Below are 26,179 nucleotides of genomic sequence, written 5' to 3' on the forward strand. Positions count from 1 at the left end.
AGTGCTTACTTAGAGGATAGTTGAACTTGGTCGGCTTGGAGCAAGACTTTTTTTTTATGGTGACATGCATTTGAATGCTCTTCTCAGTAATGTTCTATTCCAGACCTGCTCTTTTGCAGCCTTTTTTATAGGCTATTGAAACTGCACACCTCACTGTAGGCTTATTCTTACTGATTGTGAATCACCACTGTAAGCATTTAAAGACTGCATCTCTCTCTAATTACCTACCAGTAAATATCTGTATAATGGTGATTGAACTAGCAGGCTCGTTAGTTCACTCGCATCCCACGTTCTTCATCGAGGCTCCAGTGAGAGATTATATATCCAAGCTTTTACTATTTGTAAGGGTGACTTTTCATACACAACAGAAAAACTATATTATTACTTAGGTAATAGGCTTTAATTAGATACAGTATCTAGTTTATTTCCTTTTTTTTTATATACTTTACTGTACAAGGTACATAATATCGGTATCCTTACATTCATGCAATTTAATATATTTTCAGTACAGTATTTAATTCCTTAAGTTTAGAGGAAGATTATTAAAGCTAACTATGCAGTGACCTAAATACAGTATTTGGCAAATTATTTCCTCAGTGTAAAGAATAATGGTGTGAGATCTGTTGAGTCATTTTACCCACAAGTTTTGTTGATATCCTTCCATGCCTAACCTAGCATAGTGTGAGAATATAGTCAATTGACAAAGAGTTTCCACACTGTTTAAGCTTAAACATGCTTAAATGGTGCAGTCATGGCAGTCTTAATGAACTTAAAACTAAGCTAGAAAAATCATTTGCACTGCAACCCTTAATGAATTAAGTATGGAAGGATTAAGTAAGAGAATATGTTCATGAAGTTATAGTGTTTGCACAATAATATTAGAAGAAGGATTAGGCAACAAAAACATGTTGACAAATTGTCATGGTGGCATTGTGATAATCCACTTGTTCGATGCCTTGCCACTGATTTCATCTGTGTTCAAACCCTGGCCAGGGAGGATTGACTGGGTGCTAATTCTTAACTGGTCACCCCTGTCCACTCAGCAGGAAATAGGGACCTGGTTGTAAACTGATTAGCGAGTCATGTTCCAGGAAAAACTAGTAGGATAAGGCTCAATATGAACTATGGGAAGGGAAGCTCAAAGTCTACAAACAGGCTTCACTCAGCAGTGTGAAATTAAATCATATAATAGTTACCAGTTTCCTTTGAATTTTTTACCAGAATTTTACCTGAGGGGCCACTAACACTAGTGACCTTGACGAGGAAAGGAAGTCAGTGGCTTGTCAAAGGTCCTCCCAGTTTCCCTGAGAAGGAAAGGGGTGGGGCTTTATAAGGCCTTTGAAGCTGTGGATAGTCGATTTTTTTATGCTATATCATCATCATCCTGGGGGTCAGGATGTGACCCTGGCACACTGTTCCCTCTTGAATTCTGATGACCCTGACCAGCCTATTCTGGGGACAGTCCTGTACCCCAAACTATTCGCCCCTACAAGGTTGGGTGAGGATAGCCAGAAGCATCTGGCCTCCAACCTTGGCCAGACAGACATTCTTATATGGATTGAATGGGTACCCAGCTGCACCAAAGTCTCATTACCCCTCTGCACCCTTTCCCCCTCTTCACTCAATCTCCCCCATACCCTCCCTCGTCCCCTTCCCCCCCTTATCCTCCCCTTCTGCTAGAAAATATATTAAGAAACTGACCCAACTCTGGGTTTCAAAATATATGATTATGAAATAATAAGAACCTGAGTAAAAACACCCAAATATTTAACACTTGACTCCATGAAAATATCATGGGGAAGGGGGGGCTCTATAAATGCTGTTATTTCTTTAAGTCTTTAACTAAGGCTGGTCCTGACCAGCTTATGGCCGTCTCGTACCACAGATCATTTTCCTTCCAAAGTTGGGCGAGACTAGGTCGTCTGGCCATCAACCTTGGACAGACAAGCAGACAGACATTCCCTCTCATATGCTGTATATAGATTATTTGCCCGTGATGTCTGGCTAATGTTCACCTCAATCTATCTACACTAGCCATATGATACAGGATGCAACACATTTGGGAGAGGATGGGGTGGGGGTGGCTGTGGCATGTGAGGAGAGATGAGGGAAGGATGGGGGGGGGCAGTGGCCTGTGAGGAGATATAAGGGAAGGATGGGGGGGGGCTGTGGCATGTGAGGAGAGATGAGGGAAGGATGGGGACGTGGCAGTGACATATGAGGAGAAATGAGGCAAGGTTGTGAGGGGTGGCTGTGGCATGTGAGGAGAGATGAGGGAAAGAATGAGGGGATGGTGGTAGTGACATATGAGGAAAGATGAGGGTAGGCGAGGCAGACATGAGTGTGAGGGTGGCCGAGGGGCCTCATATCTCCCGCTCCAGCCGACCGTTTCGTCTGCTAAAGCCCAGCTGGCAGACGACACCCCAATTTGTACAATAAACTGGGTCAACGAGCCACAGGTTGAAGAATATTGCAGTGGCGCTAAACACAGTCGCAATTTCTCATAATAATTTGTATATTTTGTATTAATAAATTAACTCAACAAAGGCTGTCAACAGTTTCCTTCTTTTCCAAACGAGTGTAGTCAATGTTTTGATGGAAGTTCAGTGTGGATCGTTGAACCTGGAGTATTACTAATTTAGTCACTATATCTAACCCACCACGTGTATGGACTTAGCATTATAACCCCGAGTGTGACTGAGTGAGACGCAGTATTAGACTAGACCACTTGGCTCAAACTGTAGTGTTTTAAGAAGGTGGATGAGGGTGGTGAGAGTGGAGGGGCAGGCCAGGGCTCCTACACCTCCACCAAACTATCTTACTACTACCATTACCTTAGCTAACGACCCTCAAGGCTGGTCACGGTAAGTGTGATTGTCTTATTAACATATCGTCTGTGTGTATGTGTGTCTTGCTGTCTATTCCCTTCAGGCAGTTGTCATAGAGAATGTCATTTGGAGAGTGCCAGCTGCCATATAATGCCATGTTGGGAGCCTTAAGACTATATTACTCTGAGGTCGTGTGCCATATAGTTATTGAAAGGCTTTATTGTGGGTTTTGTAGTAGAGTTGGCTTGGTTCCCGACCTGTATTTGGGGAACCTGGGTTTGATTCCCGGGCGAGATAGAAGTGGTTGGCCAGTTTTCTTTTCACCTAATGGCTCTGTTTACCTAGCAGTAAGTAGAGACCTGGGAGTTAGGCAACTGCCGTGAGGTTGTAGCCTGATGAAGGTCAGTGGTTTGACCTTAGGAGAACCTTGGTACAAGCCCCAAGAATATATATATATGCACAGGCTTCCTGTCTCTTGACAAAATTAATTAATACCTAGAATATGGCTCATGTGAAATAAAAAAAATAAAATCTTATAATTAAAAATTATATATTACCATTAATTGTTTCTGTATCTTTTTTTTTTTACTCCAGTTGACATATAGCTATTTTCCAGCTACATGTAGCCTAATGGCAGGACTTGGTAAATGTGGCATATATGATCATTGGCCTCATGTACACAGGGCTGTTTTATGTTTTTTACTTAATGTCAATGCTGAAGTAAAGGTCATGTACAGTATGTCTATTACCTAAAAAAAATGTCAACATTAGAGTGATGACACCATATGGTACCAAGCTAATACACAGTAACTAATGCTTGGCTGTGTAGAACTATAAAACTGGCAAATTAATGCTGGTTATTGATATTCACTGTTACTCATTGTTGGTCATTTAAAACAAAAAAGATCATATTTTCAACTACTGGACCCAGTTAGTCAACAAGACCCAGTCTTGGCTATTCTGACCCAAATTAATCTTGAATAATTTATCCTAATTTATCCAGAAAAATCAGAAAAAGCCATTACCATGAAGAAGCAAGTTGGAAATGGAAAAAGGTCTTGTAAAATGCATTGTCCCTCTGCCCAAAACGCTCTGCGTGTTAGTGGTTTGGCAAGAATACAAGAACACCAATATTATGTACTCACACAAACCCAATGTACTTCTTGTATATAAATAAATAAATAAACAGTTGCCTCACTCTCAGGTATCTACAGTATTTACTTTTAGGTGAACAGAAGCATTGTGTAAAAGGAAACATGCTCAACCATATCTTTCCTGCCTGAGGATCGAACCCGGGATCCTCAGTTGTGTCAAAAACATATACCACTGTACTATAGGATATGTAACACACACAAGTCCAGCACAGTGCTTATTGGATACAACAGATCCAACATTAGCAGTCCTCGTGGCGCAGTAGTAACACTTTTGTGCTGTACTTCGTGAGAGATTTGGCCCTGGGTTCTTATCCTGGCCAAGAAGCATTGACTAGGAACCAATCCTTAACTACACCTCCGTTCACCCAGTAGTGAATGGGTACCTGGTTAAATGATTTGGCGGGTCGTATTTCAGGGAAAATTAGGATTAAGGACCTGGCAAAAATGCTATGCATGTTAGTGGCTTTACAAGAATGTAATGTAATCCATTAAGCACTGTAATGTAATCCTGCTTAGATATGGGAAAATGCAACTAATTTTGAAAGTTGTGCAATGAAAGTTGTGTTTTTCTTATTTTTTTATTTTCTCAAAAGCATAGTACAGTAGGTCCTTAAGTCAGGTAAAGGGTTAATTGTTCAAATGATTCTTCATTTATGCTTGAGATGGCACTGTATAATACTTCCTCCAAAATGGATACAACCTATGTGACAACATGTATTTTTTATTTATTATTTGTAATACTGTGCATGGTTGACTTTGTTGATGTACAATAATAGTCTTTCATGCTGACTGCTATGCATTGTATCTATAAATGCAGTATCATGTCTGGTACATGCATAAATTACCATTATACTAGTTACCACTTTTATGAGGATGGAAGGCATTAACTTGAACACAACAAGGTGAGTAATATAGTTAAATACATGGTTAATGCATGGTTAAGCCTTTTAGATATTTATTAATACAGTAAAACAAAAATGTTGCTTAACCATATATTAATTACAGTCCTTAATTGATTTGATAGTGGTCGAATGGATCCCTCAGTGAACTGGAAAGAATTGGCTAATGGACAAATTACTGGTTAACCAAAATATGGAGTCTACTTCACCATGCAATCATGGTAGACTAGCCTGTTTTGGCAAACAGAATACCCATAGATCTTATTGTATTTTTCTAAGTATTATAAACTATTCTCTTGCCTTTAGTATAAGGTTAAATACTAATAATCAGTTGCCATGAAATTTATGTAAAGGTTTTCTTTATTTAAATATTTATTAAAGTTGTATATTAGTTTATTTGTGGCACTCTTAATATGGTGATTGTAGCCCTAGACTAATGATACCTGACTTGTCCTGGTCATGCTTTTTCCCACTGTGATTGTGTGGCAGAACCTCTCAGTATTCGGTAATATTTAAAAAAAATCTTTAGTTATTTGTTTCCTACTGTCCAAATCATCTTGATATGCTCTCCTCAATCTTGTGGTATATTAACTTTTGCACTCCACATATCTCTCAGACATTTTCCTTCTTTACTCAATCTATTCTCCAAATGATACACATACTTTTAAGTTTTATTTTAATTTCCTCTGCTGAAATTCTTGATTTTTCATGTTATAAAATACCATCATCTTGCAACTATTCTTAGACCAGCCGTCTGTACTCTCAAGTTGTCACATCATAAAAATCGTTAGTGTTTTTGTTCTGTTATTAATGTAAATAAACTACTGTACTGTTGCTAGAAATACTGATTCTGTAACAGTAATAGACTATGCCTCATCATTAAGTATAAGTACTGTATCAGCTTTTTTATTGTATTCATCTGTTATTTTTCTTGAACTTTTTCAATATTTGTTAGCTTGCTTGACTTTTAGTATTAAGTATTTACTGCTTCACACCTTCAAATAATTTTTTTTTTTTTTTTCAAATTATTTTAAGTTTTGCCTAAAACACTGTACATACTGTACTCCTAGATATATAAATCATTGGGTAAGATGTTTTGGCCTCAGTCTGGAGAGCTCTCACGATAGAACCTTCCAGCTCTATGGTCATGTGACAGTAGATTAGAATGTCATATCTTTATTTTCCATCAAACCTAATATGTCAACCAACCATATAATTTTGTTATAGATAAGATGAGTGCCCATACCTCATCCAAGATCATGCAGTATACAGTATGATATACTTAAAATTGTCATTGTCAGAGTCAGGAAGCCTGTACTTATGCTTATTGAGGACCTCTTAGGCCAACTACTGACCACTACTGGATTACTAAGGTATTACTAAGGATGCCGTCTACAACAGTTGTCAGACTCTTGGATACCTGTCTTTCTGCTAGGTGAACAGAGACATCAGGCACAAGGAAATGTACCTAATAATTTCTGTACTTCCTGGGCTATTGAACCCTGGGTCCCTTGATTTCGAGCAGAGCATGTAGACCACTCTGCTACAGGACCCATTATATTGGACTAGTTAAAGGTTGTATGTAAAGCACACAAGGGTTCGTTCTCGACTTGTAGTTGAGAATTTCGGGTTCGAATCTTGGGCGAGACAGAAATCAGCCTGTCCTCAAACAAAGGCCAAAATCCATTCCATGCACCCGCCAAACCCCCTGTTTAAGAAAAAACGGTTTGCTTTTTTTGGATGCATTTCCTGTCACCTAATGCGCCTGCTCACCCAACAAAAAAATAAGAAGTAGGTAGTCAGGAGCTAGTCAGCTTGTCTTGTTGAGAGGTTGCATCTTAGTGGTGGTGGGGGGGGGGGGGGGGAGGGTCAATAAACCGACTTGTGAGGAGGGGGAGGGGGGGGGGGCTCGATATAAACCTAACGTATATACACCCTGCTTGCCTGTCCCCCGACACAATTAATTATTATTAATTATAATTTGTGGATTACTAAACCAAGAAAGATTAAAGTTTACTTTGTTTTTTTTTAATACAAAAAAAGGGGGTTTGGTAGTGAAATACTGGAAATCGTTTATCATCCTACTGACATGCAAGAAGACCTACAGATCTGAGGATCATCCAATAAACTCAGCAGACTCTCAGAAGTTACTACTGCTCGGCTTAGACTCGGCTTTAAGTATCTCTGGGAATTTTCATTACCTGCTGATGTAGATCTGACCAAATGTAAACAGTGTCAGCTAAATTATTCGCGCGCACTCCGTCACTATGTGAGGGAGTGAGAAAAGACACGTGAATTTAGAGAGAACATTAAAATAATTATAATTCTATGTGTTGGGGACAGGCAACTAGAATGTATTTATACACGTTTGGCTTATATCGAGGGCCCCACCCCCCTTTCCCCTCCGAGGTTGAATTACTGACCCCGGCCAGAATGCAACCCCCTAAGAAGCTGACTAACTCCTGGGTGCCTACTTGCTGGTACAGTGAACTAGGAGGAAATGTAGGAATAGGAGCTGATAGGAAATGCGCCAAACTATTTCTGCTCCGCCCGAGATTCGAACCCAAAATATTTAATTGTGAGTCGAGAACGAACCCGACTGTACTACTGGGACCCTTTACCCTCTATTACTTTAGTCTCCAAAAAATATGTAAATATTAAAAATGATCTACTACCAGAAATTTTTGCCAAATATTCCCGGTTTGCTAACTGTAGGTAGTAACTAAGTGATTGTAACCTTTCCTCCACTGCCCACAGGATGGGGGTGAGGGGGGGGGGGCGGTGTGGAAGATAAACATATGTTTCCACATATGTCAGATATGTCAGTTTGTTGGCTTAGAGACTGTACTTATGGTTGGTCTCTACATTATTGGCGCTGTAACAATATATATTACATCTTGTAACTAGCTTATGAAGACTGTAACATAGGTAGATGAATGAGTTCAATCCGTGAGCCCATTATGTGCCTCTAACCCTTTCCACTACTGACCCAAAGAGGGCATGATAATGGGGGGTGATAATGAAGAGATATAATAATTGAAGAAAACAAGGTAATGAAGAGTAACAATCCAAATTGTTAACCTCTTTGTATACTGATATATTGAGAAATGTATTGTTATTGTTAAGGCGATAAAAATTAAAATGAAATTTCTGGCAGGTTTGTCATCATGCGCGGCGCGAGTTTATACCTCCACAACAAGGGCACTCGTGACGCAATATAAGTGATTCATGACGCACGTTTGCGTCCTGCATGTAAAGGATCCTAAGGAGGCGTCCTTGGCAATCTTGAGGTTATCTTGAGATGGGGGGGGATGGGGGAGGACACGCTCTAACATAGGCAAGATGGGGGGGGACACGCACTAACTTTGTGATGTATCCTGTCTGTTATCCAGAGACCATTATGGATAACCCATTGAAACACAGCTATTCTAAGTATATGTGCGATAGCAACATTTTCTATACTGTATGTATTTTTCTTTTTTTAAGATATAGCGTACACACTTTGTTGAGTTGAAGTCTATTATTGCTGACCAAACTGGGGCTCTTGTATTGGATTTATGACGGAGAATTAGAGTTTCTGTTAGCTAGTTTATACGAGTTCTCAAGCTCTTCCCCTTATGCCTCCACCTCACAGCTCGCGGCCTCCTTACCCCGTCACACGACACCTCGCGGCCTCCTTACCCTCTCACACGACACCTCGCGGCCTCCTTACCCTCTCACACGACACCTCGCGGCCTCCTTACCCTCTCACACGACACCTCGCGGCCTCCTTACCCCCTCACACGACACCTAGCGGCCTCCTTACCCCGTCACACGACACCTCGCGGCTTCCTTACCCCGTCACACGACACCTCACAGCCTCCTTACCCCGTCACACGACACCTAGCGGCCTCCTTACCCTCTCACACGACACCTCGCGGCCTCCTTACCCGCCTCACACGACACCTAGCGGCCTCCTTCCCCCCTCACACGACACCTCGCGGCCTCCTCCCCCCTCACACGACACCTCGCGGCCTCCTTACCCGCCTCACACGACACCTCGCGGCCTCCTTCCCCCCTCACACGACACCTCGCGGCCTCCTTACCCGCCTCACACGACACCTAGCGGCCTCTCCTCCTCCTCCCCCGTCCTCACACGACACTGCTTCGCTGTGTGGTGGTAGCTGGGTGATGACCAGGTTGTGACATAATATTTTCCTGCTTGTCGGTTATATTTTTCTACGAGTCATGTGTTGGCCACGCCTCCCGGGGTCTCTTGATGCAAGGTGTTGATGAAATGTTATTAAATATTCATCCATCGTTGGGGATAAAATAAAGTGTTGTCAGGTGTCATAACTTGATGGGGAAACACACCACCCATCACAGCCTTTCACTAAAATGAATATATATTATATATATATAATATATATAAATACACACATATATATATACATACACACACACCTTTGTGAGAATTATATATATTTATCCCACTAAGAACTCTAAGTGACCCGACCAGGATTCAAACCTATGACGTCCAGGATCACCCCTAAACGTACACGGTACGATGACCATCGCACCAGTCATGGTACTGTGTACCTTTATGGGTGATCCTGGTCGAGTCATGGGTTCGAATCCTAGTCGAGTCATTTAGAGTTCTTAGTGATATATGGCTTGCAGGGGACTTGACAGGGTGGACAATGACAAACTATTTAGCACGGGTGGAACACGAACAAGGGAACACAGGTGGAAACTTAGTATCCAAATGAGCCACAGAGACACTAGAATGAATTTTTTCAGTGTCAAAGTAGTTAACAAATGGAATGCATTAAGCAGTGATGTGGTGGAGGCTGACTCCGTACAGTTTCAAATGTAAATATAATTGAGCCCAGCAGGCTCAAGAATCTGTACACCGGTTGATTGACAGTTGAAAGGCGGGACCAAAGAGCCAGAGCTCAACCCCCGCAAACGTAACTAAGTGAGTACACACACACACACACACACACACACACACACACATAATCAGCAAATATTTTTGGAGAAAGTGTTTAAAAGTTTTATTTTATAAATCTAGTTCTTACTAAATTATATTTTGAAATTGTAACAAAGAATGACTCGCTTGTTACTAGGAGCAATTTCCTTTAGATATTCTAGCACGATGTCAACCCAAGTGGAGTTGAAACGGTAAATAAAACTTGAATGTATATGTAAGACGATATAAATATGTAAGCAAACTGTGTTTTGTCATGTCTTAGGACAGTTATATATAATAGACAAAAGATATAATTAAGCAAAATTTGCCTACAACTAAACAAATTTAAGTGAATTAGACAAATGTGGTGAAAAATCTTTATACTAGCTTGTATGCTATATCTCAGCTAGGAAATTGTTTAGGACACCATATATATCTACTAGATGTGTAGATATATCTGGTGTTAAACATTTAGTTCAGTTATTTATTTGAACAATTAACTAAATGTGAGTGGAGTCTTTTTAAAATGCTAATCTAAATACATAAATACATTCCTTTACGTCTGTCCTACATAAACAGTGTTCGAGGTACTGTATGTTCTTTCTATAAATAATATGATTAAAGTGCGGGTTCAAAAGGTGAATAGCAGTTTTTAAATGCTTCACTTCATACATACATACAACTTAACCACAGAGAGCGATTAAGATGCTTTTGCAAGCTCAAGTTCTAATTTATCACATATATTACATAATTGATGTATTACTGTCAATCTTGGGTACAAGTCCAGTATATCATCAAGTGTTCCAGTATTCTTTTATTTGTCTTGAGGATTTTCAGAATGTATCCTCTCCTCTTCCTGACTGATACTAAGTTTGTGTCCTCGTGAGCTGATGGAAAAAAAGAGGGTTTGAAGTTTTTTTTTTTTTGAGCTGGTAAAAGATGTGGGGTGTGGGCCCGGTGTGACTTACAGGGCAAGATTAAGATTTTGTAGGACCTTTGGCTGCATGGTTCTGCGAGGCCTCCACCTGATATTTTTTTTTTAAGGAAAACAAAGTTCAAGAAAAATTAAATAGATTTTTACAAGGCTAACACTAATTAAAATTCAAACAGTTGCGTAATTTCTTGGAAACAAATTTATGCAAAACATCAGTAAATTGTAAGCTATTGAGAACATCGTTTACACTTGCCATGAGAGCAAGTCTGTTTTAGTATAATTCTTCTACCATTGTCTATCTGTGTACTATCTTTAGATATTTCATTTTGGAGAAGCTCCTCTCCCCAGTCACATTAGTTATCATTAAGCACAAATAAATCCATAGTGTTATGTCAACATTAGGAAATGAAGTTAATCATTGTTTACTACAAGGGTGTAGATACCAGAAGCTCGTAGTGCCTGAATTTAGGAAATTGCCTAACAAAGCTCCTGAAGCAAAGAATTTCAGGCACAAATTCAGGCTCGCTGCCATTGGAATAAATCTTCTGAAACATAGCTACTGCTACTGAAATGTCTTCACTGTTGGAAATTCGACCAGGAAAGTAAATAATGAATTAACATTTTATATGCTTCAATGCGATGAGGAAGAGCTTAGTCTATGATGGGTAGATATATGTTTACACCTTCAACTTATTATATGCAAATTACAGCTGTGCTACTGGTAGAGGTCCCTAGGCTGTAGCCCCTGAAACCTTAATCCGGCACGCCGTGTGAGGGTTGAAGGGTGTATTCTCGTAAGCTGGTGGAAGATGTGTGTTTTGGCGAGCTGGTGGGACACTTGCAGTGGATGTTTGGTATGGGTGTGGTCAGGATGGGGTTGGTAGATGTGATCCAACATTTAGTGTTACAACAAGAGGGGAAATTATCCAAAGATAGGCACACTCTTATGTGATGTCCTTCGTCTACCTTCGTGTTCTCAGTCTATTCCTCCCCTCCGCCTCGGCTTCCGCCAAACTGTTCCTTGGTCAGGTTCACCACCTTCTGCCGTGAGTGCTCTAATGTGTTACATTAATTTCTTTTAATGGTGGCACTATACCGTTGATGTTGTTATACATAAAATAATTTTGTTGGGTCATACGAGAGTTTAAAATCGTTTGTAATAAACAGTTTCAAGTATTTTCATGACAGTGTTGTGAGGCATATTTACCTTAGTGCACTTTGTCAGGGTACAAGGGTGGTATTTAGCTTACTGTAGTATTTCTAGTGGTAATTATCACGAAATTGTCGTGGCTGTCCACTGCCACGAAAGTGCCCGTGGTGCTCTCTAATGCAGAAAAATGTGTGCAAGCTGTGGCAGCTTACATGCTTAGGGAGATAACCGTCATGGTAGTAAGTGATTGTCTGTGTGTAGGCCATGCACTTGTGTGTATCACCGGTGGAGGAGGTCATGCAGTATTAGTGGGGGAGTGGGACTGTGTAATAGCATAATTGTACTCGGTATGTGTCACGCAGTAAAGGAAAGTGGGACAATTGGTGAAGATCATGCGGCGACCGTAGGTATTATGCTATCATGTGCATGTAATGGTTATTTGCATTAAGGAGAGTCATGCATAATACTTGTAACGTGTGCTGAATAATATTATATAATATATATATATATAACAAGGGTTCTGGAAACGGCCAAATAGTTCACTTACCCACTCCTATATTTGTTTAACATTAAATGGATATCCTAAACAAAAAACAGTTCATGTTTTTTTAAACCAAGGAATTAATTTAGAACGAAATAACCGATTTGTTTATATAAAATATTTGTATTCACACACAAATCACATTACCGTGATATATATCAGTGAGAAAATCCACTAGGGCTATGCGGTGGACTCGAACCTACAACCCCGTCATATAAATTGTCATCCACACTTCCGTGGAAATAAACATGCCATTCACTTGAGCTCTAGGAGACTCGAACCGTGGACCCCACGCATGTGAGGCCGAAGCTCTATCAAGCGAGCTATTGAATGGTTTCCCCCTCCAGCCGAGTGCTTGTGGGTCATAAGTAAAAATTTGGTCTGGCTTCAGTAGGGGCTCCAGGAGCCTGATTCACGAAAGCACTTACGCAAACTCTTACGAACCTGTACATCTTTTCTCAATCTTTGGCAGCTTTGTTTCCAATTATTAAACAGGTTAATGAGCTCCGTAGCACCAGGAGGCTGTTTATAACAATAACAACAGTTAAATGGAAGTTCTCATGCTTGTAAACTGTTTAATAAATGCAACCAAAGCCGTCAAAGATTGAGGAAAGATGTACACGTTCGTAAGTGCTTTCGTGAATCTGGCCCCAGACCTGTGATTTCAGTAGGTATCCGGTTATATGACTTGCACAAGTCCGCGGTGGTCTAGTGGGAGAGTATGCATCTGGCGATGCCAGGGTCGTAGGTTCGCATCCCCCTCATAGCCCTAATGGATTTTTTCAATATTTGTATTGTTGTATAAAGACCGATGGCATAGGGCACGGGGCATAGGGAAGGGGGGAGGGGATGCCTGGGCCAGTGTTGAGCAGGATGGTGAGGGGGGTGTGTACGTGGGGCCAATTTTGGTAACCTAACTGGAAAACAAACATTGCAGTTACCGTGTTTGGTTGGTTTGTGTTTTTGGCTGTGCTAAATTGTGCAAGTGTGTGAGCAAAATAAAGATTTCGGCGCGGATAACTGGTATAATTTTGACATTGGACGAGCCGACCGGAGGGCAAGGCACTAGGCTAGGAGTTGACGCGTATTCCTTTCAGTCACAAACCCCCTCGATAAAATTCCTGGCGAAATTTATTCTTTTTTCCGATTCGTCTTTTGTCTTCTGCTCATGTATTTGGATGCTAAATTATTTCTATTGGCCTTTGCAGATGCGCGACTATCTTAACACATCTGCCACATAGTAGTACTGTAGTTTCTAATTGTGCTCTGCCGGAAATATATTTTCAAGAGATTCGTCTGACGAAGTGTAGGTGTGAGGCGAAATGACTCGGCTGGAACGCTATACAAAATTTCCCATTACGGAGACCATTAGATATTGCCACCGTCTACTGATACGCACTTAAGAGTGATAGGATGTTTAATGGCCTTCAGTAATAATATTAAAGAAAATGGGTTTACATTTTTACATCAAATAAAATTTAAATATATTAATTACAGCCCCATTGTGTTTATTGTTTGAAATCACTAAATATATAATTTAACTTGATGCATTACCCTTTCAATGAAAACAAAGTTGCGCGTTTTATGAGATTAAACAAACTTTTGCTGTGTTGACAGCAAAGTCAGTGTGATGTTTTAACTGGTCACTTAGGACAGCCTCGCAGCAATTCCAACCAATTGGAAAAATGGTACGTAAAAGTATCACTATTTGACCACCATAGTTTTCCAAACTTTTCTAATAAGCATTTACATTTTTAATAATTGTTCTGTAATAACTAAATTTAATTAAAAGGATATAATTTTTTAAAATGGGCACAATACGATAGGAGCCGATTTTTAAAGATGGCTAGTGAAAAATCAGTTGTGTATTTGAGAGCGAAATGTAGTAACATTATGAATACTATTTACTTCATTGTTCGTTCAATCACCTAAAATATTTTCACACATCTCGCCAATTCACGTGAATTGATTTGGTTAAAATATAAAACTAATTTCAAGTCAATCAGCAAGTTACCACTAAGTACAAGGCGTAAAGGTCAAAATCCACGGTATTGTGGAAAATTGGGGGCTGGAGGCCACCTTATATATCTGTGATAGCAATCATTTTGCCATTTCTTCTTATTTTATGGCGAACATGGCGACGAACGTTGCCCTTAAGATGACGATGACACGCAAGATTATGCGAGCTCCTTGTCTGGTCCAACGGTATCCAAGGACCCCAACTTCCATAAAGTCATTTATGATCACCAGACTATATAAATGGGAGACAAATCTGTGATGTACCACGTATAACCCATCCAAAGAAGGTAAAATAACCCTGCCGTAACAAGCGAACTGTAAACTGTCACACAAAGAGATGCATCTGTTAGAGTAGATATACTGAGAGCTAATTTTAATCCCGAGATCTATTAGGAATAAAAGTGTACATGCAGGATAGAAGCCTAAAGTAGATGGTAGCATTGCGGAGCCTGACAACCGATAGGTTTAAATCGTAACTCACAAACTCGCACATCACAGTGAAAATATTTGAATTATTCCCTGGAGGCTCCAGTATTCCGCTTCCTTATCACACAACGAACATAAATTCCCGATTTGAGCCTCGGCGCACATCATAGTTGATGTTGGTTTAACTTGGTAAACTACTTGGATTAATGGATGGTTGATGTTAACCCAATTTAGTAAACTACAGGTATTGGATAAATGGATGGTCTATGATTGTTTTCGCTGCTTGTAAGTCATCTGATGTATTCTGTTACTATTACGGTCATGATTTACGTTTAAGACCTGTTCATTTCTACAACGTTTCTGTTGCAGCCGTCTTTCTCCCATTTCGCCTCTGTTGCAACAGTATTCTTCCGATTTCGGCTCTGTTGGAACCGGCGTCTTTCTCCCCATTTCTCCTCTGTTGGAACTGTTCTTCTGAATCTTGCTAGGATCAACGGGCTGCGAGAGTATAGCGACATAAACGGTGCCACGGGTAAACCAAGTGTAAATCGTGCAAAAAATTAACATGGGTGACTATCATTGTTCAAATAATTGAAAGTTAAAGCAAACTTTCAGTGGACAGTAACAGGTAAGCTAGCGCCCAAGAGATCTGTTGTCCTTGTCGAGATGCGCAGACTTTTTCCATGTACCACTTGACAGCGACACGAGGATAAGGAACCATGGCACTCTCAGCCAAATTTTGTATCTCCTAAATTTCTGTAAATATCCTGCCATGTTAAATCAATTTAAGACGGTCTGGAGTTATGAATTCCAAATGCTACCTGCCGATATTCACAAGCATGGAGCCTATCTTGAGGTTATCTTGAGATGATTTCGGGGCTTTAGTGTCCCCGCCGGCCCGGTCCTCGACCAGGCCTCCACCCCCCAGGAAGCAGGCCGTGACAGCTGACTAACACCCAGGTACCTATTTACTACTAGGTAACAGGGGCATAGGGTGAAAGAAACTCTGCCCATTGTTTCTCGCCGGCGCCCGGGATCGAACCCGGGACCACAGGATCACAGTCCAGCGTGCTGTCCGCTCGGCCGACCAGCTCGGCCTAAAGCAAACTTTTTCTGCCTTGCCCACCTCATCTCCGAGTGGAATACTTTACCATAAGTTTGTTCCGTTCAGTTTCACGTTTACCAAGGCATTCCCATTTTCTTTTCCTCGACGCGCTTCGCGTGTGGCTCAGAATAGTTGAATATCCTTGGACAAACTTAATTTTCCTCGTCGAAGTGTTTATCAAATGGACCTCTTATGAAACAAGTGTTTCACGATAACCGCTCGTTGTACTGCGTTGTATTACATTTTCTGATGAAGTTTGTTTTTGTTTAAGTACGTATTTCCATACATTTAATAATTTATTTTGTCAAGGACAGGCAACCTTTGCAAGTAAATCATGGACTAGTCCTCTACAGTATTACCACTGTGTCAAACCACCACTTCGACTCTCCACCAACACGCTGGCTGGCTTCCCCTTAAGGCTTCAACTATAACAAGCCTTAACATAGAGGACAGACATTAATTCCATCTCGTAACTCAACTGGGCCATCCCTGGTTACGTCACTCCAATCACCAAGACTTCACTGGTTATCACAGACAAATCAGTCTCCACCGACTCTGCCCACATATTCCCACTGGAAGAAGTCTTGGGTTAGGGACGGCCCTGGGTGAACTAACCCCTTGCCGACCAAGCCACCCTCCACATAACTTCTGAGGAGTAAAAATTGTATAGTAAGAAGGAAACTACACAGGTGTCTAAGATCACAGCTTTCCACCAGGGAACAGAAAATGGGAACGGGTGTGCTCAACAGATGGCGTTGACATCGTCACAAAAGGCGTATGCTGAATATAGAAAAAAACATATCAGCATAGGCTGAGTGTAAGCTTAGGCTATATGGTCGCTCGATCTCCATATGTACCACTCCTATATATGCACAGGAATAGGATTACACATTAGAAAAAGTAGCTTTAAATAGTCAATTTTGTAAACATTAAATAAAATACATGTAACAAAATATACACCAAAACTCAATATACAAGTTGTAGACCATACTTAAAATAATAAAGTAATACAAAAATATTTTCATATTTATGTAACCTAGGGGAGGGGGTTGCTCCCCCCCCCCTCCAAAAAAAAGTTTTATGTCAATAATATCATAAATGTCAAATTTAGCAAAAAATATTCTTAAGACTATCAAACGGTACTATTATTTAGCTACAATATATATTTTTACTTTTTTTATGTAATTTATAAACTAACAGTAATGAATTTTTTAACCAATAGAGGTCAAGGGGTCATCCGGAAATTTGACCCACATATCTGGCACTAATTAATCAACATTGCTAATAATTTACACTAGTTTATCACCCTCGTATATCTTCAAACTTCACCGAGTTTGAGGAAAATCCAAGATGGTGTGGTGGAACTTTTTTTTTATGTCGTGGAATGCATTAATAATTAGCCAATTCATATCCGAGGTTTGATGTGTCATATATTTTCTGAAAATTTAAAAAATTTAAATTCAAAATTGTTGTAATGCACCACCTTCCCTCCACTCCCCTCTCCTCTTTCTCTCTATCCTCTCCTCCTTTTCTCCATCCTCCTCTCGTCTTCTTTTCTATCCTTTCCTTCGCTCCCCTTCTCTATCCTACCCTCCCCTTTTCTGACCCTTCTCCCCGTTTCTTCCCCTCCCTCCCATTTCCCTGTCCTTCCTTCCAGTTCTGCCCTCCCCTTCCCTCTTCCGTTCTCCCTATTTCCGCCCTTCCCGTGTGTCCTACGCTCCCCCTCCCCTCTTCCATGTTGGCAAAAGTATTACTGTTGCAGTTAATGCCATAATGTGTGTTAATGGTGTGTTATCGGGGTTAATACATTCAGTGTGGAAATGGCTGGTGTTCTTTCTGCCTCTGTCAAGGGAGCTGGTGGCTGAGCGGACAGAACACTGGACGCGTGATCCTATGATCCCGGGTTTGATCCCGGGCGCCGGCGAGAAACAATGGGCAGAGTTTCTTTTACCCTGATGCCCCTTGGGGGGGATTATGTCCGTGTTGTACATTAACCACTCCGTTAAATACGCGACATAATTGTAAGAATTAGAGCAAGGACTATTGACTTTTTGTTTGCATCGGCCTCGATAGTAATGTTAGGTGGGATGCTTGTTAGGTTTGTACGTTTCTGGTTAGGCAAAATAGTTGCATTTTTTACGGAGAAAAAAAAGTTTATTTATTTTACGTTTTCTCCATTTAATGGAGAAAACGGGCAGGAGAGCAAATGAACGCTCTAGTTCAAAACATGTTTATGTTCAACTAACTGACGAGTAGTTAGAACATTCAACATTACAGTTTAGAACCCCAGGGACGTGATCACTCGCGGGGACCAAGCAAGGGGCACCACCATGTATCAGGGACATTAGGCTGGTGTTATTGTATTGTATTATAAATATGGAGTTTTACAACAGATACCTCCAACTCTATTTCTATACATTAGTATAATTCATTAATTTGTTTTGTTTATTCATTTGATTTTTATTTATGGTGTTCATGGTTTGCTGGCATGGCGACTGCTTTAGAAATCGGAATTTGGTCGAGAATGCATCAGTCAGCTCTGGCATGAAAAAGAGTAGCTAGGAGTCCAGCATTAGAGATTAAATATTCACTTCGTCATATTTCTGTCATTTGCCCCCTGGCGAATCTAAACACGTCACCACATTGAAAACCGTGAGGATAGCTGATGTTTACAAATTACTGCCTTCCTGACTTGTACCTCCGCCCGGGTGATCGACTCCCGCCGGATTTGTTGGCCGGCCAGACACACACACACCTTCGCATGGCTGGCTGGCCCGATTCGCTGTGGCTGCCGGCACCGCGACCTGCCAGGAGCAGCTCAGTGCTGGTGCTCCTGCTTCTATGTATCCTGTCATTAAACGAGCTTTTTTTATATATATGTAAAATGTTGTGATATTACATGTCAGCGTGATATAAATGAATGGGGTGGTTTATTAAACTGTGTTTCGCATCTAAACTTTCGTAAGGCTTCCCTGCTGCTAGAATTATGCGATGTCATAATATATTATGGTTATTTTAGTAGAAAGATACGATTGAAATAGCCATGAAATGTGTGGCATTATATGCTTAATAATACGAAAATTATAAGTTCGCTATACCTCATGATAGTTTGATGAATTGTCATGCAATACTCCTAGCCCTCCTAGCAACAATGGCAAGCTTCTTTATTGCTAGTTGTAACTGTCTGTACTTTGTCTGGGATTTAGCTTGGAAATGGGACTGATGCAGGACTGCGTTACAAGTTCGGGTATAGTTATACACGAGTCTGGGGGCAGTTTGTGTCCTCCAGGAGCTTGGGGTCTGGTTGTAAGCTTGGGCTGGATGCCACACAACTTTGGCGAGCAAAGGAAAACTCCACTTGGCTGGTAGATATTGCATTATGGTGGCTGGTAAAGTTGTTGTTATAGATTCAGCTACTTGGAACAATAAGTTGCAAGTAGCACGGGCTATGGTGAGCCCGTTGTGGACTTACCTGGCACAGGAGCGGGGCTGTCTGTCCGTTGGTAAGGTGAAACAGTGACATATTATGCAGGTAATATTGATATGGAAAATTGGTTTACTGAGAATTATATAAAATATATATATAAATGTAGTATTTTTCCATGTAAATTGATGTAAATGTGATCTTTATATTGTATATTATTTAATAAAGAAAGCAAAAACATAATATGCAGGTCTGTACAATGAATCAGTATCCACACCGGAGGTTGGTGAGATGAATTAGCGTCACGCTATAGTATTCGGCGGGTGACTTCAGAGCCTCGTTTTGGAAGCCTGCTAGGTTTCTCTGGGAGCCTGCTAGGCTTCTCTGGGAGCCTGCTAGGTTTCTCTGGGAGCCTGCTAGGTTTCTCTAGGAGTCTGCTAGGTTTCTCTGGGAGCCTGCTAGGTTTCTCTGGGAGTCTGCTAGGCTTCTCTGGGAGCCTGCTAGGCTTCTCTGGGAGCCTGCTGGGCTTCTCTGGGAGCCTGCTAGGCTTGTCCGGGAGCCTGCTAGGGTAACAGACAGAATTGCGTTAACAGTTTTGCCGATATGTATGAATATTACTAAATATTTGCAGGTGCAAATGATAGATTTTTGGCCAATGTCTGGCAAAAGGCAGGAGCAGAGGTGTCAATAACCTAATTGATTCCAGCGTCGAGGCCTTAAGTTTATTACTTTTTATTGGTATTGGTATTACTTATTACTTTTATTGGTGTTGAAACGGGAGAAAACAGTTTAACGAGGAGTCATACTGATTTTTTGTTACATTTTTTTACCTGTTGCATAAAATTGGCGTAAATGTAATATATATTGGCTATTAAATATCCCAAGAATCATCCTAGGTTACCGTTACCACCTCCCGTTACCAGGAGGCCTGGTTGACGACCGGGCCGCGGGGACGCTAAGCCCCGGAACCACCTCACAAGGTAACCGTAAGGTCACTGGTATTGAATGGGTCAATCCGGGTTTAAAATATTTGAGAAGAGTAATCCAGGGTCGCTTGGTAACGGTACTCACCGTTTTCTGTTCCCACCGCTTCAGTATTAGGATTCATCCTTCAATAAAAGTAAAACTGAAATTGTAGTGATTTTATCCAAGTTTTTTTATTTCTAAAAAATGGATCACTGTATGGACAAAATGTTCACTGCATAAGGTTTCCCTTTTTGGACCACAGGCTTTCTGGGCAGAGTTATTACATGCTACGATGATTCTGGGACGGCAGTTGAATGTGGTCGGTGAAGCCTCTCCAAGGGATAGGTCATAGTTTTTAATTTGTATTTGTATTTCATAGTATTTTATTTATTTATTTCAACGCCCCATTGTTTTATTTTGGGGGCGTCGATCCGAAATTACTCACCTAATCCAAAGGTTAGATTAAAGTATGTGTACGGCGCTTGTTAATTGATTGCCATCAATAAGGCTTGAGCAGAATAACCTAAAAAAAATTGGTTAATGTATACGCTTACCGTAATGTATTAGATTAATGTATTAATGTGTTAGTGTAATGTATAATGAATGCGCAGTAAATTTGCAGCTGAGATATGCAGTTGTGCTGTGGTTTCAGAAAGTGTTAAATCAAATTAAACTCTTATAAACCAAACGCCCAGTATTTAACACCGAAATTTGATGTTTTGAGTACATTTAGAGCGTGAAGTGGAGATATTTGTCAAATGTTTGGTGTAAAGTTTATGAAGCCAGAATGCCATGTGGTGCTTGTACGTGATGTCTTGTCTTCCTGGTTAGGATTGCATGCACCCGAGTCTTTCATATGTCTTGAGTGATGCCTTTGAGAATACAGCAGGATTAGGTGGAGTTGCACAGACAGTAAATCAGTGATACAAATCGGGAAGAGTGAGGTCTGGTAAATTGGATGACCATAATCTTGGTGAAAGTATTCGCCCAGGAGGTTTTGACTGGCCAGGTATGTCCGAGTTTGTGTGGGGGTATATTGTCCTCTTGATATCACTAGCCATCATTCTGGGTGTCTCTAAACCCCTCAATAATATTAATAATAATTAGTTTATTATTATTTATTATTATTATTATTATTTAACTTGGCTGAATTGGAGGTGATTTTATATGGAGGTGATGGGAAGGCGGGCTTAGGATCAGTCCCATATTCTGGAAGGGGTGTCGACCCATGTGAACCCACTTCACATAGTCGGTGAATGTGAAATGCGAGGCTCTGTATCCATGCACGTTAGCATTTGTTTAAATATATGTTCAGTTATTGGCATGCACAAGTGTATAGTCAGATGGGAGATTTTTATTCTGGGTACAGTGATTATAGTAACGGAGATAGTGAGTAGGGAAACTGGTTTCATTGTTGGGGGAGACCAGGAAGGTGTGTGGTGGGGGGGGGATATGGAAAGGGTGTGTTGGGGAGACGGTGAGGGTATGTGTGGGGGTGGGTGGGGGAAGGAGAGATCGGTGTGTGGGAGGGAATATAGGATGGATGTGAAGGGGAGATGGAGTGGTTGTGTAGAGGTTTACAGTGATAAGGACAGTGTACAGTATATTGAAGATAGTTACGCACACTCCAGCCTGCACCTACACGTGCGAACGGATACATGCGTGAGGACACGTGCATGAGGACACGTGCGAACGCTATGGAGTTCTGAGGGCCCGGGTATGATTCCCGGTTGAGGCAGAAACAAATGGGTAGAATTTTTTCACTTTATGCCTGTTTGCTTAGCAGTAAATATAGGTACGCGCACACACACATCCTGGAGATGTGTGTGTGCGCGTGTTAAATAAATATACGTAATAGATAGGTATGTAATAGATAGTATAGAGGAAAAATAGGTTGGGAGTCAGTACATTAGACAGCCAGCAGCGTGAAAGGCGGGGTCCAAGAACTAATTGCGCGATCCTGAAGACATAAAAAATAAATACAAGTAGTAAATGCACCCATACCCACCAACCATCCCCATCTACCTTTCTACCTAAACCTAGAAGCACACACACCCTAACCTACCAACCTAAGACCCACACACACATCCACCCCAGTAGTGCGAGAACTTCACGTAGGCGTGGAGCCACGGAGACCCACGGGAAGAGCCGCGCCTCGCCGCGCTAAATGTAAGTCGTCCCCATAAAATTTGGACAACGACGGGAGTTCTCCGGTTGTGGCAGCACTCGGAAAAGTTTGGTTATTTCCTCGCCGGCCTTGTTGTAGCGATTCTCTCTAACTGCCGTCACTTGGAAGCAAATTTTTAGCAGTGAGAACAGGAGGATTACTGTGGTAGCGACGGGCGGCGGCGACCCACATCCAACAGGGCTGAGTGTGGGTCGGTATGGGTATGTGGGCCTGCGGGCCGCTCCAAGCAACAGCCTGGTGGACCAAACTCACAAGTCAAGCCTGGCCTCGGGCCAGGCTTGGGGAGTAGAAGAACTCCCAGAACCCCATCAACCAGGCTGCGGGCTCCTACCCGTCCCTTGCATTTATTATTGAATTGAAATTGAACTTGAAATAAGTTTATTGAGGTAAAATACACACAAAGGGATGAGGTAGCTCAAGCTATTCTCACCCCGTTCAGTACAACGTGTTAATACATACATAGACACACATCACAAACAATAAACATATTACCAAACATTCTGACAGATAAACATATACATTTCCTAGCATTTATTATGAGTTTCATTTTTTTTTTTACCTGATCGATTATAACGTTAAGAATGCGACGCATTTGTACAAATTAAAGCACGTTGGCGGTTTTCATACATCGGCCTCGATAGGTTGGGTGGGTTGCTTGGGCTCATTCCAAGGCAATAGGACTTTTTTTTCCCCTACTTCACATTTTTGGCGAGACAAAATAGTTGTGTTTTTTTATGAAGTGGCAAGTCGAGAGAACAGGCTGGTTGATCACAGTGGTAGTTATATAGGTGTACTGTCCGTGGTGCTGCCTGTAGGCTGCCTGTAGATAGTTTCGAGAGATCCTCCTTTTGTAGCCGTGCCGGGAGCTAAGCAGGGGGGGGGGGGGGTAGAAATAGCCTAAGCTACTATATCCCTTTGAGATGTATTTCTTGCTTATCTCAATAAACATACTTGAACTTGAACTTGGGAGCTAAGCTTGTCAGGTGATCAACTTGATCGATAAGGCTGTTGCTTGTAGCAGTTTGCAGACCCATATATCCACTACAACCCGGGTGATCCCGCACACACTTACTTTGAGGTGCTTCTGGGGCTTAGCGTCCCCGCGGCCCGATCGTCGACCAGGCCTCCTGGTTGCTGGACTGGTCAACCAGGCTGTTGGACACGTATGTGGGCCTGCGGGCCACTACAGGCAACAGCCTGTTGGACCAAGTCATCACAAAGCCGGGCTGGCTTGGGGAGTACAACAACTCCCAGAGCCTACTTCAGGTATTGAAATATGTGGAGCCATATTTTACAGAAGCTTATCTTCCACGAAATTAGACTTAAGTGCGAAAAATCTAGTTTAGGAATAATGGACGCCTGCAAGAACTAATTTTTTCTTCAGCACAGTCACTTTGGTTCTGGCATTATTTTTTTATTTGATGGGAGAATATTGAATAGCCTTAGCCAGAGTATTTGAGCAAAGTCGTAGTAACGGAGTTAACCTTGCGAGTCTTATTACCGCTGATAACGTAGGTGGTAACCGACTTACGCGTCTTAAGAAGCGGATAACGGTCAATAACGTCTGGCCGTGACGTGTACGTGTCTCCTGGCCTGGCCTTTATCAAGGACCTCACTTGTCCTCCACTGTACGACTGACACCAGTCTGTGGTTGGTTACACCTGTCAGTGACACCAGTCTGTGGTTGGTTACACCTGTCAGTAACACCAGTCTGTGGTTGGTCACACCTGTCAGTGACACCAGTCTGTGGTTGGTCACACCTGTCAGTGACACCAGTCTGTGGTTGGTCACACCTGTCAGTGACACCAGTCTGTGGTTGGTCACACCTGTCAGTGACACCAGTCTGTGGTTGGTCACACCTGTCAGTGACACCAGTCTGTGGTTGGTCACACCTGTCAGTGACACCAGTCTGTGGTTGGTCACGGCTGTCAGTAACACCAGTCTGTGGTTGGTCACGGCTGTCAGTGACACCAGTCTGTGGTTGGTCACACCTGTCAGTAACACCAGTCTGTCGTTGGTCACACCTGTCAGTAACACCAGTCTGTCGTTGGTCACACCTGTCAGTGACACCAGTCTGTGGTTGGTCACACCTGTCAGTAACACCAGTCTGTGGTTGGTCACACCTGTCAGTGACACCAGTCTGTGGTTGGTCACGGCTGTCAGTAACACCAGTCTGTGGTTGGTCACACCTGTCAGTGACACCAGTCTGTGGTTGGTCACACCTGTCAGTGACACCAGTCTGTGGTTGGTCACGGCTGTCAGTGACACCAGTCTGTGGTTGGTCACACCTGTCAGTAACACCAGTCTGTGGTTGGTCACACCTGTCAGTAACACCAGTCTGTGGTTGGTCACACCTGTCAGTGACACCAGTCTGTGGTTGGTCACACCTGTCAGTAACACCAGTCTGTGGTTGGTCACACCTGTCAGTGACACCAGTCTGTGGTTGGTCACGGCTGTCAGTAACACCAGTCTGTGGTTGATCACACCTGTCAGTAACACCAGTCTGTGGTTGGTCACACCTGTCAGTAACACCAGTCTGTGGTTGGTCACACCTGTCAGTGACACCAGTCTGTGGTTGGTCACACCTGTCAGTGACACCAGTCTGTGGTTGGTCACACCTGTCAGTAACACCAGTCTGTGGTTGGTCACACCTGTCAGTGACACCAGTCTGTGGTTGGTCACACCTGTCAGTGACACCAGTCTGTGGTTGGTCACACCTGTCAGTGACACCAGTCTGTGGTTGGTCACACCTGTCAGTAACACCAGTCTGTGGTTGGTCACACCAGTCTGTGGTTGGTCACACCTGTCAGTGACACCAGTCTGTGGTTGGTCACACCTGTCAGTGACACCAGTCTGTGGTTGGTCACACCTGTCAGTAACACCAGTCTGTGGTTGGTCACACCTGTCAGTAACACCAGTCTGTGGTTGGTCACGGCTGTCAGTGACACCAGTCTGTGGTTGGTCACGGCTGTCAGTAACACCAGTCTGTGGTTGGTCACACCTGTCAGTGACACCAGTCTGTGGTTGGTCACACCTGTCAGTGACACCAGTCTGTGGTTGGTCACACCTGTCAGTGACACCAGTCTGTGGTTGGTCACACCTGTCAGTGACACCAGTCTGTGGTTGGTCACACCTGTCAGTAACACCAGTCTGTGGTTGGTTACACCTGTCAGTGACACCAGTCTGTGGTTGGTCACGGCTGTCAGTGACACCAGTCTGTGGTTGGTCACACCTGTCAGTAACACCAGTCTGTGGTTGGTCACACCTGTCAGTGACACCAGTCTGTGGTTGGTCACACCTGTCAGTGACACCAGTCTGTGGTTGGTCACGGCTGTCAGTGACACCAGTCTGTGGTTGGTCACACCTGTCAGTAACACCAGTCTGTGGTTGGTCACACCTGTCAGTGACACCAGTCTGTGGTTGGTCACACCTGTCAGTGACACCAGTCTGTGGTTGGTCACACCTGTCAGTAACACCAGTCTGTGGTTGGTTACACCTGTCAGTGACACCAGTCTGTGGTTGGTCACGGCTGTCAGTGACACCAGTCTGTGGTTGGTCACACCTGTCAGTAACACCAGTCTGTGGTTGGTCACA

At 42.3% G+C, this 26,179-nt stretch overlaps 1 protein-coding gene across 7 annotated transcripts in view; it reads left to right on the forward strand.

Moving 5' to 3' along the window:
• Positions 1–2,404: 2,404 nt before the first annotated feature.
• The window catches only part of LOC123764803 (Calmodulin-binding transcription activator), a 671,468-nt gene continuing 647,693 nt past the window's right edge, over positions 2,405–26,179 (forward strand). For 2 of the 7 annotated variants that reach the window (XM_045752966.2, XM_045752967.2), the window contains exon 1: positions 2,406–2,864. In XM_045752966.2, coding sequence (XP_045608922.2) covers positions 2,761–2,864 — 104 coding nt within the window. In that variant the 5' untranslated portion in view covers positions 2,406–2,760. Of the gene's footprint in view, positions 2,865–26,179 lie in introns of all 7 variants that reach the window. The other 5 variants (XM_045752964.2, XM_045752965.2, XM_045752968.2 and 2 more) reach the window with 4 other exon arrangements.

The sequence above is a fragment of the Procambarus clarkii genome, chromosome 48, assembly GCF_040958095.1.
Source record: "Procambarus clarkii isolate CNS0578487 chromosome 48, FALCON_Pclarkii_2.0, whole genome shotgun sequence".
Lineage (NCBI taxonomy): Eukaryota > Metazoa > Arthropoda > Malacostraca > Decapoda > Cambaridae > Procambarus > Procambarus clarkii.